General features: G+C 48.8%; 1 protein-coding gene across 3 annotated transcripts in view; it reads left to right on the top strand.

The window, feature by feature from the left end:
* LOC121532985 (actin-binding LIM protein 3-like) overlaps window positions 1-2,397 on the top strand; it is an 89,953-nt gene extending 87,556 nt beyond the window's left edge. For all 3 annotated transcript variants that reach the window (XM_041838762.2, XM_041838765.2, XM_041838768.2), the window contains 2 exons: window positions 2,000-2,080; window positions 2,222-2,397. In XM_041838762.2, coding sequence (XP_041694696.1) covers window positions 2,000-2,080; window positions 2,222-2,335 — 195 coding nt within the window. In that variant the 3' untranslated portion in view covers window positions 2,336-2,397. The remainder of the gene's footprint in view (window positions 1-1,999; window positions 2,081-2,221) is intronic.
* Window positions 2,398-13,633: the final 11,236 nt, after the last annotated feature.

Below are 13,633 nucleotides of genomic sequence, written 5' to 3' on the forward strand. Positions count from 1 at the left end.
GAGACAGAATAAAGACAAAAAAATCCAGAAAAATGCATGTCAAAAATGTTATAAATGGATTTTCATTTTAATGAGGGAAATAAGTATTTGACCCCCTCTCAATCAGAAAGATTTCTGGCTCCCAGGTGTCTTTTATACAGGTAACGAGCTGAGATTAGGAGCACACTCTTAAAGGGAGTGCTCCTAATCTCAGTTTGTTACCTGTATAAAAGACACCTGTCCACAGAAGTAATCAATAAATCAGATTCCAAACTCTCCACCATGGCCAAGACCAAAGAGCTCTCCAAGGATGTCAGGGACAAGATTGTAGACCTACACAAGGCTGGAATCGCCAAGCAGTTTGGTGAGAAGGTGACAACAGTTGTTGCGATTATTCGCATATGGAAGAAACACAAAAGAACTGTCAATCTCCCTCGGCCTGGGGCTCCATGCAAGTTCTTACCTCGTGGAGTTGAAATGATCATGAGAATGGTGAGGAATCAGCCCAGAACTACACGGGAGGATCGTGTCAATGATCTCAAGCCAGCTGGGACCATAGTCACCAAGAAAACAATTGGTAACACACTAAGCCGTGAAGGACTGAAATCCTGCAGCGCCCGCAAGGTCCCCCTGCTCAAGAAAGCACATATACAGGGCCGTCTGAAGTTTGCCAATGAACATCTGAATGATTCAGAGGAGAACTGGGTGAAAGTGTTGTGGTCAGATGAGACCAAAATCAAGATAGTTTGCATCAACTCAACTCGCCGTGTTTGGAGGAGGAGGAATGCTGCCTATGACCCCAAGAACACCATGGAGGTGGAAACATTATGCTTTGGGGGTGTTTTTCTGCTAAGGGGACAGGACAGCTTCACTGCATCAAAGGGACGATGGACGGGGCCATGTACCATCAAATCTTGGGTGAGAACCTCATTCCCTCAGCCAGGGCATTGAAAATGGGTTGTGGATGGGTATTCCAGCATGACAATGACCCAAAACACACGGCCAAGGCAACAAAGGAGTGGCTCAAGAAGAAGCACATTAAGGTCCTGGAGTGGCCTAGCCAGTCTCCAGACCTTAATCCCATAGAAAATCTGTGGAGGGAGCTGAAGGTTCGAGTTGCCAAACGTCAGCCTCAAAACCTTAATGACTTGGAGAAGATCTGCAAAGAGGAGTGGAACAAAATCCCTCCTGAGATGTGTGCAAACCTTGTGGCCAACTACAAGAAACGTCTGACCTCTGTGATTGCCAACAAGGGTTTTGCCACCAAGTACTAAGTCATGTTTTGCAGAGGGGTCAAATACTTATTTCCCTCATTAAAATGCAAATCAATTTATAACATTTTTGACATGCGTTTTTCTGGATATTTTTGTTGTTATTCTGTCTCTCACTGTTCAAATAAACCTACCATTAAAATTATAGACTGATCATGTCTTTGTCAGTGGGCAAACGTACAAAATCAGCAGGGGATCAAATACTTTTTTCCCTCACTGTATGTCAGATTAGGAATTTTCTTCAAGGGGGAGAGGAAGGAAGAATGCATTCTTAAAGAATTCTAACAGGACATGGGCGGACAGAACAAAGAGCTTCCGGGTCAAGAGGTCACTGGACATTTCTCTCAGCCCATCCCAATGGAGGGCAGTTGACCTTTGGACCTTTGTGTCACAAATGAAGCGTAAGGTAAATTTTGCTTCCTATCCGTATGAGGAGAGGTTAGGAGAGACTTGCTGAGAGAGAGTGAATGGAAGGGCCGCCAATAATCATCTCATTCTATAGAACACCTCTGCTATATTCCATACAGTGGGTTCTATGCTGTGATTACAAAGGAAACAGCTGTTTTACGACGGAGACATCTGCTGAAGCTATTCATCTGATGTGGTTTGGGGTCAATTCCATTTTACTTTAATCAATTCAGGAAGTAACATGAAATTCCAAGTATTATCAGAATAGGAATTGGAATTTAAGTCTACTTCCTGATTTGACCCCATATATCTTCTAACTCTATCTGACCTGTCTGTTGCAGGTTTACCCGTATGAAGCGCTGATTGTGACCACCAGAGGGCGAAACAGACTGCCTAAAGATGTAGACAGAGACAGACTAGAGGTGAGGTTCTGATTTGGCTTAGTTTGGTGGTTGATTTCCCATTAAATAATCTGTTCAATGCTGCCTCCTATCCTTGCGTATAGTTAAAGGTCACTAATCCAGACATAATACAGTGTCTCCCTGTGTTTCTCTGTCTTCCAGCGTCATCTGAGTCCCGAGGAGTTCCTCAAGGTGTTTGGGAAGACCGTGGCAGAGTTTGACCAGCTGGCTCTCTGGAAGAGGAACGAAATGAAGAAACAGGCCCGACTCTTCTAACGGAGAGAGAGAGAGAGAGAGAGAGAGAGAGAGAGAGAGAGAGAGAGAGAGAGAGAGAGAGAGTATTTACAGCGCTGCGACAGACAGACAAAATAGGGGGGAATGTGTAATCTCACTGCCACAGACTAATCTAAACCCTCCCTACCCCACCACTGTCTAGAGGGAGAGACACGAAGGTCAGGAGACTTTTAGCTTTGCCTTACTATTGTGGATTATTTTATAAGCAATGAGTGTGCAGCACCAGCAAACTGAATGACTAGAATGTAGATATAATTTACTCCACTTTACCAGAATGATTGAATAGATGGATGGATGGATGGATGGATGGTGCTTACTGATGCTAATTTCTCCTACCCTATTTCCTTCTTCCACTTTACCACTAGTATCAGGTGGTTTACAGTGATGCTGACATCATACCCATCTTTTAATGACATCGGACCCATCTTTTAATGACATCGGACCCTTCTTTTAATGACATCATACCTATATTTCAATGACATCATTAAATGATTTTTCTGATAATTAAATCCAAAGTCAGATTGCGAATATGTACAGTATAAAGATAACTCAGTAAATCCATATTGGTGTCTGAACAAATGTTGACAGGTGAGACTTGGTCAAACCAAAGGCTTTTTGGTCCATCAGATTTTATAATTATTCACCCACGATAGGTTACAGACTGGATGTATTCACCGTCAAGAAAACAAACACATGCTAGACGTACCTGCTGTATTGCTGTGATAGAGAGAACAGTATTGGTTACACAAAGGATCATGTCACTCTTTAGTTGAATTATGAATATGTATTCATCATGGATCATTGCATAAACAAACATTAAATACAGTTTATTTCAGACATGAAATGAGAAGTGTGCAGCTTGACTCTACAACAGGTTAACATACAGTTAAAGACTACAGTTGTTTGCAGTTATGAAGACGTATCCAGTCACAATGTGTACGTTGCAGATAAACATGCATAACACAATATATTGAGGGTTGGTTTCCTTGACACAGACTATTTCTGGACTATAAAGCATTTTCAATAGAGATATGCATTCTTTTTAGTCCAGGACTTATTTTATGAATTGTATAATTAGTTGTATTTTAAAACTACAAAACATACTGTAACTATCTCCTTTTCATAGGTATTTACAGTTATGTCATGTATGATTTATTCCAATAAAATACTGATTTCATGTGTATGTGACTGTCAATCAATCAATCAATATGTGTGTCTGTATGTTGTGCCTCTGCATCCTGGGGTGAACCCACAACCATCTGTGCCGTTAAGGTCCAGACCTTTTTGCAGTTAATGTAGGTAGTAAGGTCTATTGCCATACTGGACTTATATATTACTAGCTTTAGGACCCAGCAAAGAGCGGGCTGTTCGTTTCTCTGTAACTTCATTGACAGCGAAAGACAGCGAGAGAGAGTCTGCTGTGTTTCAAGTGTAGCTGTCAGCGCTGTTTCACATGGGGTTGCTCTCGGTCACACTCTTCGGGTGAGCCCGGGAAAGCACCTCTCTCTCATCGGTTACTTCCACCGGGATGGACACCAACAACAGATGTAAGTGTCAGTCTTAATCCGGTTTTCATTTAAAATGAATCCATAGCATAAAATGACACAACGTAAGCTATTATTTCAAAGATGTGCAACTGGCTTTTATAAACCAAACAATAGAGATATGCGCATAAATTGCACCTTTAATTGCACCATACTGCTGCACAAGCGCATTTTTTTTTTTTATGCATAGAGAAGGCTAATTGTAGGCTATCGTCTAATTGTCTGTTTAATATTCTCATCATTTTGTTGACAACTTAGTAAACAACAGAACAGCATTTTGTAGAGAATGGAGCAGAGAATGGTATTGTTGGAATTATTATTATTAATGACTATAGCCTAGTTGCGCTGTCCCGTGGCCGTAGCCTAGTGGCTGTTGCCTAGTGATAGGCTATAGAAAGTGTCCACGTCTAGAATAGTTCGAATGACTGTCGGTTTACCACCTTACTGTGTTTAGATCAGCAGTTGGACTCGTCTTCATAAGCGGTGCAAATAGTCTCACAACGCTGCAGGCAGAGATTCGTTTTCCCCTAGCCTTCCTGCACCAAGGCTGTGCTCCATTCAATAAAAGTTATGTCCTTCTCTCTTCGTTTGCTCTCCTCCACGGATCTGATATAATTGGATAAGTGATAGTAATTTAGCAGAGGTTAGGTAAATATATTACTTTCTTAGTTAGGCCCACACCTATATCCTGTCATTTACAGCCAAATCTGTGAAGGGAAGTGGACAAAGCCATAAGGGAAGGGAGCAACACTCCTGGAATTGGTCGCAGCCCTAACACCATTTCTCTGCAGCTGTTTCCATCTCCCATGCTGTTTTACTGTGACAAGGCCCATGCTTTCTCTCCAACTACAACTTCCAGTTTCCGTTGTGTGAAAGATAATCATTTTGATGTTGATACCTCCCTCTCAACTACAATAAGTTCTCATGAAGCTTTGATAATAAGCCTGTTGAGACAGTCTGTGTGGGATAGGGGTTTTATAGACACGGGGGTTGGTTTTCAATTTCTCTTGGACTGGTCTTTCTTGACAGTTTGGGCTTGGTGTTGGACCCCATCTCTCTCTCTCTCTCTCTCTCTCTCTCTCTCTCTCTCTCTCTCTCTCTCTCTCTCTCTCTCTCTCTCTCTCTCTCTCTCTCTCTCTCTCTCTCTCTCTCTCTCTCTCTCTCTCTCTCTCGCTCTCCCTCTGTCTGTTTATAACATGTAAAGGTTGACTTTATAAGGAGATAAGCTCTGTCAGGTCTCCCACAGTGGAAGGTTTGTATCTTTAAGACGTCCTGGATGTCATACTGTTTGAGTAGTTGTGTGTGTGTGTGTGTGTGTGTGTAATAGGACAGAGCTAGATCACCCACAGTGCTATGTTAGTGTTATTAATCCCCTTACCATACTCTCAGACTATGATCATTAGCTTTGGCCAAACAAACAGAAAATAGGTAACTTGTTATCCCTGAAATACAATCTTCCTGATTCTCTAATCCCCTCAAACTCAACTCTGGACCTGGAAGCCAGTTCCTCTGCTTGTTTTCACTGTTCCCCTCTAATCAGGGACCAATTTAGACCTGGCACAACAGGTGGGTGCAATTCATTATCAGGTAGAACAGAAAACCAGCAGGCTCCGGACCTCGTAGGGTAAGAGTTGAATACCCCTGCGGAGTCTAATCCAAGGCCATATTGCCTTGAGATGAACATTAAGAAATGCAGGCAATTCCTGATAAACATTTGGTGTGAATCCCAAAAGTGCACTATATAGGGAATGGAGTGCCATGTGGGACTGTGGTGTCTACTGTCTGTCTGTTCATTAGAACTGGGTCAGAGAAACCAGCCCATTGGGTCGGACTCCTCATAAGTCAGAGAAACAATTTTTATTGGCCTCTCACGTTTCTCTGACTCAGTCCTATCTAACGACACTCTGTAGTTGGACACTGTGGAAGTACAGTAACTAGTCCTCTACTCTGTTTAGACATTGGTTCAAATACTATTCAAAATCATTTCAAATACTTTATCTGGACTTGATTGAGCTTGCCTGGATGGAACAATGGAACCAATAGAGTAGTCACAAGAGTGCAAACCTCACCCGTCTGGCACTCCAGGCAGAAAAGAGCAAACACTAATTTCTGAAAGATATCAAATAGTATTTGAACCCAGGTCTGACTCTGGTACCCTAGCTAAATCTGGGGGGTTAAAGCATCGTAAAACCCAGAGCAGGAGAGTCTCTTCACATGCTCAGCACCAGCGCCCGCAGCCTTCCAACCAGCCAGGCAGCCTGGCATATACACACATGAAAGTGATTATGAGAAGGAACTGTAATGAAGGTAGTTAAAGTACAGGAAGCTGCTCAGGTGACAGGTTTACGGGTTACATCTTCCACTTCCTCCCGCCTTCTACTCCTCTTACTCTCTTCTCTACCCTCATCTTCCTCCTTTTCCTCCCTTCTTCTCCTCTCTTGGTTACCTCTCCTTTCCTCTTCTCTACCCTCATCTTCCTCATTTTCCTCCCTTCTTCTCCTCTCTTGGTTACCTCTCCTTTCCTCTTCTCTACCCTCATCTTCCTCATTTTCCTCCCTTCTTCTCCTCTCTTGGTTACTTCTCCTTTCCTCTTCTCTACCCTCATCTTCCTCATTTTCCTCCCTTCTTCTCCTCTCTTGGTTACCTCTCCTTTCCTCTTCTCTACCCTCATCTTCCTCCCTTCTTCTCCTCTCTTGGTTACCTCTCCTTTCCTCTTCTCTACCCTCATCTTCCTCATTTTCCTCCCTTCTTCTCCTCTCTTGGTTACTTCTCCTTTCCTCTTCTCTACCCTCATCTTCCTCATTTTCCTCCCTTCTTCTCCTCTCTTGGTTACCTCTCCTTTCCTCTTCTCTACCCTCATCTTCCTAATTTTCCTCCCTTCTTCTCCTCTCTTGGTTACCTCTCCTTTCCTCTTCTCTACCCTCATCTTCCTCATTTTCCTCCCTTCTTCTCCTCTCTTGGTTACCTCTCCTTTCCTCTTCTCTACCCTCATCTTCCTCATTTTCCTCCCTTCTTCTCCTCTCTTGGTTAACTCTCCTTTCCTCTTCTCTACCCTCATCTTCCTCATTTTCCTCCCTTCTTCTCCTCTCTTGGTTACCTCTCCTTTCCTTTCCTCTTCTCTACCCTCATCTTCCTCATTTTCCTCCGTTCTTCTCCTCTCTTGGTTACCTCTCCTTTCCTCTTCTCTACCTCTTCTCTCCATCCTCTACCTTGTCTCTACCTCGATTCTCCTCTTCCTTCCTCCTCATTCTCTCTCTACTTCCTCCTCTACCTCTCTCCTCCTCCCTCCTCCTCCCTCCTCCTCTTCCACTCCTCCCTCCTCTATCTCTCTCCTCTTCCCTCCTCCATCCTCCCTCCTCCTCTACCTCTCTCCTCTTCCTCTCCTCCCTCCTCCTCTACCTCTCTCCTTTTCTTTTCTTCTCTCCTCTGAAAACAAGCCAAGGAATCGTCCGTTTGTAAAGTGGATCATTCACAAAGCAAACACAGCAGGATCTGTGTGAGCAGAAAGCTAAGCCTAGCGACTGTGTGTGTGTGTGTTCTAAGTCCAGGAGCTTCAGGTGGGTGTGTGAGAAGGGAGGGGAGAGGTTGAGGATGACTCCTCAGAGGCACATAGCATTGGTGGGATTGTACCATGTATGGATCCCAAATGACACCCTATGCCCTATTTAGTGCACTACTTTTGATCAGAACCCATAGATCTCTGGTCAAAAGTAGTGCACTATTAAAGGAATAGAATGGCATTTGGGGCACATCTCTTACTGTCTCTTCAGTGTGTCAGAGAGCATATGGAAAGGTTTAGCAGAAACAGAACATACAGTATATCATTATAGAGACCAGAATGATACAGAATGACATGAAACACGCTGATCTCTATATACAGTTGAAGTCGGAAGTTTACATACACATTTACATTTACGTCATTTAGCAGACGCTCTTATCCAGTGTCACACCCTGGCTCTGGGACTCTATATGTTGAGCCAGGGTGTGTTCATTCTATGTGTTCTATTTCTATGTTGGGGGTTCTAGGTTGTGTATTTCTATGTTGGCCTGAGTGACTCCCAATCAGAGGCAACGAGTGTCAACTGTTGGCTGGTTGTCTCTGATTGGGAGCCATATTTATACTGTCTGTTTTCCTTTTGTGTTTGTGGGTTCTTGTTCCGTGTCGGTCTTTGTTACCGTGGACTTCACGAGTCGTTTATTGTTTTGTTGTTTCGTGTGTGCACTTTAATTAAATAAAGTATCATGTTCGTTCATCACGCTGCGCATTGGTCTCTCCCTGACGATCGTAACAGAAGAACCCACCATAAAAGGACCAAGCAGCGTGTCCAGGATCAGGCAGACTGGACATGGGAGGAAGCGCCGGGAAAGGAGATGGAGAGGTTGGCGATGGCCCAGGTGGGCAAATCGTGGTCCTGGGAGGACATGCTCGGGGGCAAGGGACCTTGGGCTAGGATTAAGGCCCTGGCGAGAGAGGAGCAGCGGCGTCAGCAGTGCCATCGTCGGACGGACGAGAGGCAACCCCAAAACATTTTTAGGGGGGGGCACACGGCATGTGCGGCTGGGCAGCAGGAGGCTGCCACAGGGCGATTTGGAGAGGAGGCCACCGGGTTAGGGGGGCCAGAAGGCAGGTTGGCGGAGCCTGGATGGAGAGCGGAACCAACTTCCCGTACTCAGGCATGGCAGCATGGGACGGGGCAGGTTCCCGCGGTATGCGGAGCGGCGTACTGTGCCACGAGTGGTCGGCATAGTCCTGTACGTCCTGTGCGAGCACCCCGCACGTGTCGTGCGAAGGGGGGTATGCAGCCAGGACGGAGTGTGCCGGCTCAACGCTCGTGGTCTCCAATGCCTCTCCGCGGTCCCGGATATCCTGCTCCAGTGTCACGTGCTGTTATGCCAGTACGGGTAAACAGCCCTGTACGTCCTGTGCGGATGCCTCACACAGAGTGTGTGAGGGTAGGCATTCAGCCAGGACGGGTTGTGGCCGCTCTTCACTCCAGGTCTCCTATCCGTCTCCACAGCCTGGTTCGGCCTGTCCCTGCTCCACGCACCAAGCCTACGGTGTGCGTCGCCAGCCCAGTCCGGCCTGTCCCTGCTCCACGCACCAAGCCTACGGTGTGCGTCGCCAGCCCAGTCCAGCCTGTCCCTGCTCCTCGCACCAAACCGACGGTGTGCGTCGCCAGCCCGGTCCGGCCTGTTCCTGCTCCACGCACCAAGCCTACGGTGTGCGTCGCCAGCCCAGTCCGGCCTGTTCCTGCCACTCGCACCAAGCCTACGGTGCGCGTCGCCAGCCCGGCCCGGCCTGTTCCTGCCACTCGCACCAAGCCAGGGGTGCGAGTCGCCAGCCCGGCCCGGCCTGTTCCTGCCACTCGCACCAAGCCTACGGTGTGCGTCGCCAGCCCGGCCCGGCCTGTTACTGCCACTCGCACCAAGCCAGGGGTGCGAGTCGTCAGCCTGGTCCAGAACGTTCCTGCTACTCGCACCAAGCCAGGGGTGCGAGTCGTCAGCCTGGGCCAGCCCGTTCCTGCTACTCGCACCAAGCCAGGGGTGCGAGTCGTCAGCCTGGTAAAGCCCGTTGCTGCTCCACGCACCAAGCCAGGGGTGCGAGTCGTCAGCCCGGTAAAGCCCGTTCCGGCTCCACGCACCAAGCCAGGGGTGCGCATCGTCAGCCTGGTCCGGCCCGTTGCTGCTCCACCCACCAAGCCAGGGGTGCGAGTCGTCAGTCCGGTAAAGCCCGTTCCGGCTCCACGCACCAAGCCAGGGGTGCACATCGTCAGCCCGGTCCGGTCCGTTGCTGCTCCACGCACCAAGCCAGGGGTGCGAGTCGTCAGTCCGGTGAGGCCCGTTCCGGTTCCACGCACCAAGCCAGGGGTGCGTATCGTCAGCCCGGTCCGGCCCGTTGCTGCTCCACGCACCAAGCCAGGGGTGCGCATCGTCAGCCCGGTCCGGTCCATTCCTGCCTCACGCACCAAGCCAGGGGTGCGCGTCGTCAGTCCGGCACAACCCGTGCCTGGGTCATCGGTGCCTAATCAGGTACCGCTCAACTGCTCCACAACGGAGCTGAAGCTAACCGCTCCTGCTACGTCCAGTTCAGCTCCAGCCAGCGGGGCCAGACCGGACCAGGGGCGCTATGGGGGGATTATTGGAGGGTGGTGGGCAAGGCCGGAGCCAGAACCGCCGCCGAGGAGGTATGCCCACCCAGCCCTCCCCTGTTTTGCTCTTATTGAGGCGCGGTCGCAGTCCGCGCCTTTAGGGGGGGGTACTGTCACACCCTGGCTCTGGGACTCTATATGTTGAGCCAGGGTGTGTTCATTCTATGTGTTCTATTTCTATGTTGGGGGTTCTAGGTTGTGTATTTCTATGTTGGCCTGAGTGACTCCCAATCAGAGGCAACGAGTGTCAGCTGTTGGCTGGTTGTCTCTGATTGGGAGCCATATTTATACTGTCTGTTTTCCTTTTGTGTTTGTGGGTTCTTGTTCCGTGTCGGTCTTTGTTACCGTGGACTTCACGAGTCGTTTATTGTTTTGTTGTTTCGTGTGTGCACTTTAATTAAATAAAGTATCATGTTCGTTCATCACGCTGTGCATTGGTCTCTCCCTGACGATCGTGACATCCAGAGCGACTAAAAAATAGGTGCATTCACCTTATAGCCAGTGGGATAACCACTTCACAATGTTTTTTATTTTTTGTTGTTTTTTTATTTTTTTTTGGGGGGGTAGAAGGATTACTTTATCCTATCCCAGGTATTCCTTAAAGAGGTGGGGTTTCAAATGTCTCCGGAAGGTGGTGAGTGACTCCGCTGTCCTGGCGTCGTGAGGGAGCTTGTTCCACCATTGGGGTGCCAGAGCAGCAAACAGTTTTGACTGGGCTGAGCGGGAACTATGCTTCCGCAGAGGTAGGGAGCCAGCAGGCCAGAGGTGGATGAACGCAGTGCCCTCGTTTGGGTGTAGGGACTGATCAGAGCCTGAAGGTACGGAGGTGCCGTTCCCCTCACAGCTCCGTAGGCAAGCACCATGGTCTTGTAGCAGATGCGAGCTTCAACTGGAAGCCAGTGGAGTGTGCGGAGGAGCGGGGTGACGTGAGAGAACTTGGGAAGGTTGAACACCAGACGGGCTGCGGAATTCTGGATGAGTTGTAGGGGTTTAATGGCACAGGCAGGGAGCCCAGCCAACAGTGAGTTGCAGTAATCCAGACGGGAGATGACAAGTGCCTGGATTAGGACCTGTGCCGCTTCCTGTGTAAGGCAGGGTCGTACTCTCCGAATGTTGTAGAGCATGAACCTACAGGATCGGGTCACCGCCTTGATGTTAGCGGAGAACGACAGGGTGTTGTCCAGGGTCACGCCAAGGCTCTTCGCACTCTGGGAGGAGGACACAACGGAGTTGTCAACCGTGATGGCGAGATCATGGAACGGGCAGTCCTTCCCCGGGAGGAAGAGCAGCTCCGTCTTGCCGAGGTTCAGCTTGAGGTGGTGATCCGTCATCCATACTGATATGTCTGCCAGACATGCAGAGATGCGATTCGCCACCTGGTTATCAGAAGGGGGAAAGGAGAAGATTACTTGTGTGTCGTCAGCGTAGCAATGATAGGAGAGGCCATGTGAGGATATGACAGAGCCAAGTGACTTGGTGTATAGCAAGAATAGGAGAGGGCCTAGAACTGAGCCCTGGGGGACACCAGTGGTGAGAGCACGTGGTGCGGAGACAGCTTCTCGCCACGCCACTTGGTAGGAGCGACCGGTCAGGTAGGACGCAATCCAAGAGTGAGCCGCGCCGGAGATGCCCAGCTCTGAGAGGGTGGAGAGGAGGATCTGATGGTTCACAGTATCAAAGGCAGCAGACAGGTCTAGAAGGACAAGAGCAGAGGAGAGAGAGTTAGCTTTAGCAGTGCGGAGAGCCTCTGTGACACAGAGAAGAGCAGTCTCAGTTGAATGACCAGTCTTGAAACCTGACTGGTTTGGATCAAGAAGGTCATTCTGAGAGAGATAGCAAGAGAGTTGGCTAAAGACGGCACGCTCAATAGTTTTGGAGAGAAAAGAAAGAAGGGATACTGGTCTGTAGTTGTTGACATCGGAGGGATCGAGTGTTGGTTTTTTGAGAAGGGGTTCAACTCTCGCTCTCTTGAAGCTGGAAGGGACATAGCCAGCGGTCAAGGATGAGTTGATCAGCGAAGTGAGGTAAGGGAGAAGGTCACCGGAGATGGTCTGGAGAAGAGAGGAGGGGATAGGGTCAAGCGGGCAGGTTGTTGGGCTGCCTGCCGTCACAAGTCGCAAGATTTTATCTGGAGAGAGAGGGGAGAAAGAAGTCAAAGCATAGGGTAGGGCAGTGTGAGCAGGACCAGCAGTGTCATTTGACTTAACAAACGAGGATCGGATGTCGTAAACCTTCTTTTCAAAATGGTTGACGAAGTCATCCACAGAGAGGGAGGGAGGGGGAGGGGGGATTCAGCAGGGAGGAGAATGTGGCAAAGAGCTTCCTAGGGTTAGAGGCGGATGCTTGGAATTTAGAGTGGTAGAAAGTGGCCTTAGCAGCAGAAACAGATTAAGAAAATGTAGAGAGGAGGGAGTGAAAAGATGCCAGGTCTGCAGGGAGTCTAGTTTTCTTCCATTTCCGCTCAGCTGCCCGGAGCTCTGTTCTGTGAGCTCGCAATGAGTCATCAAGCCACGGAGCTGGAGGGGAGGACCGGGCCGGCCGGGAGGATAGGGGACATAGAGAGTCAAAGGATGCAGAAAGGGAGGAGAGGAGGGTTGAGGAGGCAGAATCAGGAGATTGGAGGGAGAAGGATTGAGCAGAGGGAAGAGATGATAGGATGGAAGAGGAGAGAGTAGCGGGAGAGAGAGAGCGAAGGTTGCGACGGCGCATTACCATCTGTGTAGGGGCAGAGTGAGTAGTGTTGGAGGAGAGGGAGAGAGAAAATGATACAAAGTAGTGGTCGGAGACTTGGAGGGGAGTTGCAGTGAGATTAGTAGAAGAACAGCATCTAGTAAATATGAGGTCAAGCGTATTGCCTGCCTTGTGAGTAGGGGGGGACGGTGAGAGGGTGAGGTCAAAAGAGGAGAGGAGTGGAAAGAAGGAGGCAGAGAGAAATGAGTCAAATGTAGACGTAGGGAGGTTGAAATCCCCCAGAACTGTGAGGGGTGAGCCATCCTCAGGAAAGGAACTTATCAAGGCGTCAAGCTCATTGATGAACTCTCCAAGGGAACCTGGAGGGCGATAGATGACAAGGATATTAAGCTTAAATGGGCTAGTGACTGTGACAGCATGGAATTCAAATGAGGAGATAGACAGATGGGTCAGGGGAAAAATTGAGAATGTCCACTTGGGAGAGATGAGGATTCCTGTGCCACCACCCCGCTGACCAGATGCTCTCGGGGTATGCGAGAACACATGGTCAGACGAGGAGAGAGCAGCAGGAGTAGCAGTGTTTTCAGTGGTAATCCATGTTTCCGTCAGCGCCAAGAAGTCGAGGGACTGGAGGGTAGCATAGGCTGGGATGAAGTCTGCCTTGTTGGCAGCAGAACGGCAGTTCCAGAGGCTGCCTGAGACCTGGAACTCCACGTGGGTCGTGCGTGCAGGGACCACCAGGTTAGAGAGGCAGCAGCCATGCGGTGTGAGGCGTTTGTGTAGCCTGTGCGGAGAGGAGAGAACAGGGATAGGCAGAGGCATAGTTGACAGGCTGCAGCAGATGGCTACAATAATGCAGAGGAGATCGGAATAAAATGAACTAAACATCTGGGAAA

Source organism: Coregonus clupeaformis, chromosome 2 (genome assembly GCF_020615455.1).
Source record: "Coregonus clupeaformis isolate EN_2021a chromosome 2, ASM2061545v1, whole genome shotgun sequence".
Lineage (NCBI taxonomy): Eukaryota > Metazoa > Chordata > Actinopteri > Salmoniformes > Salmonidae > Coregonus > Coregonus clupeaformis.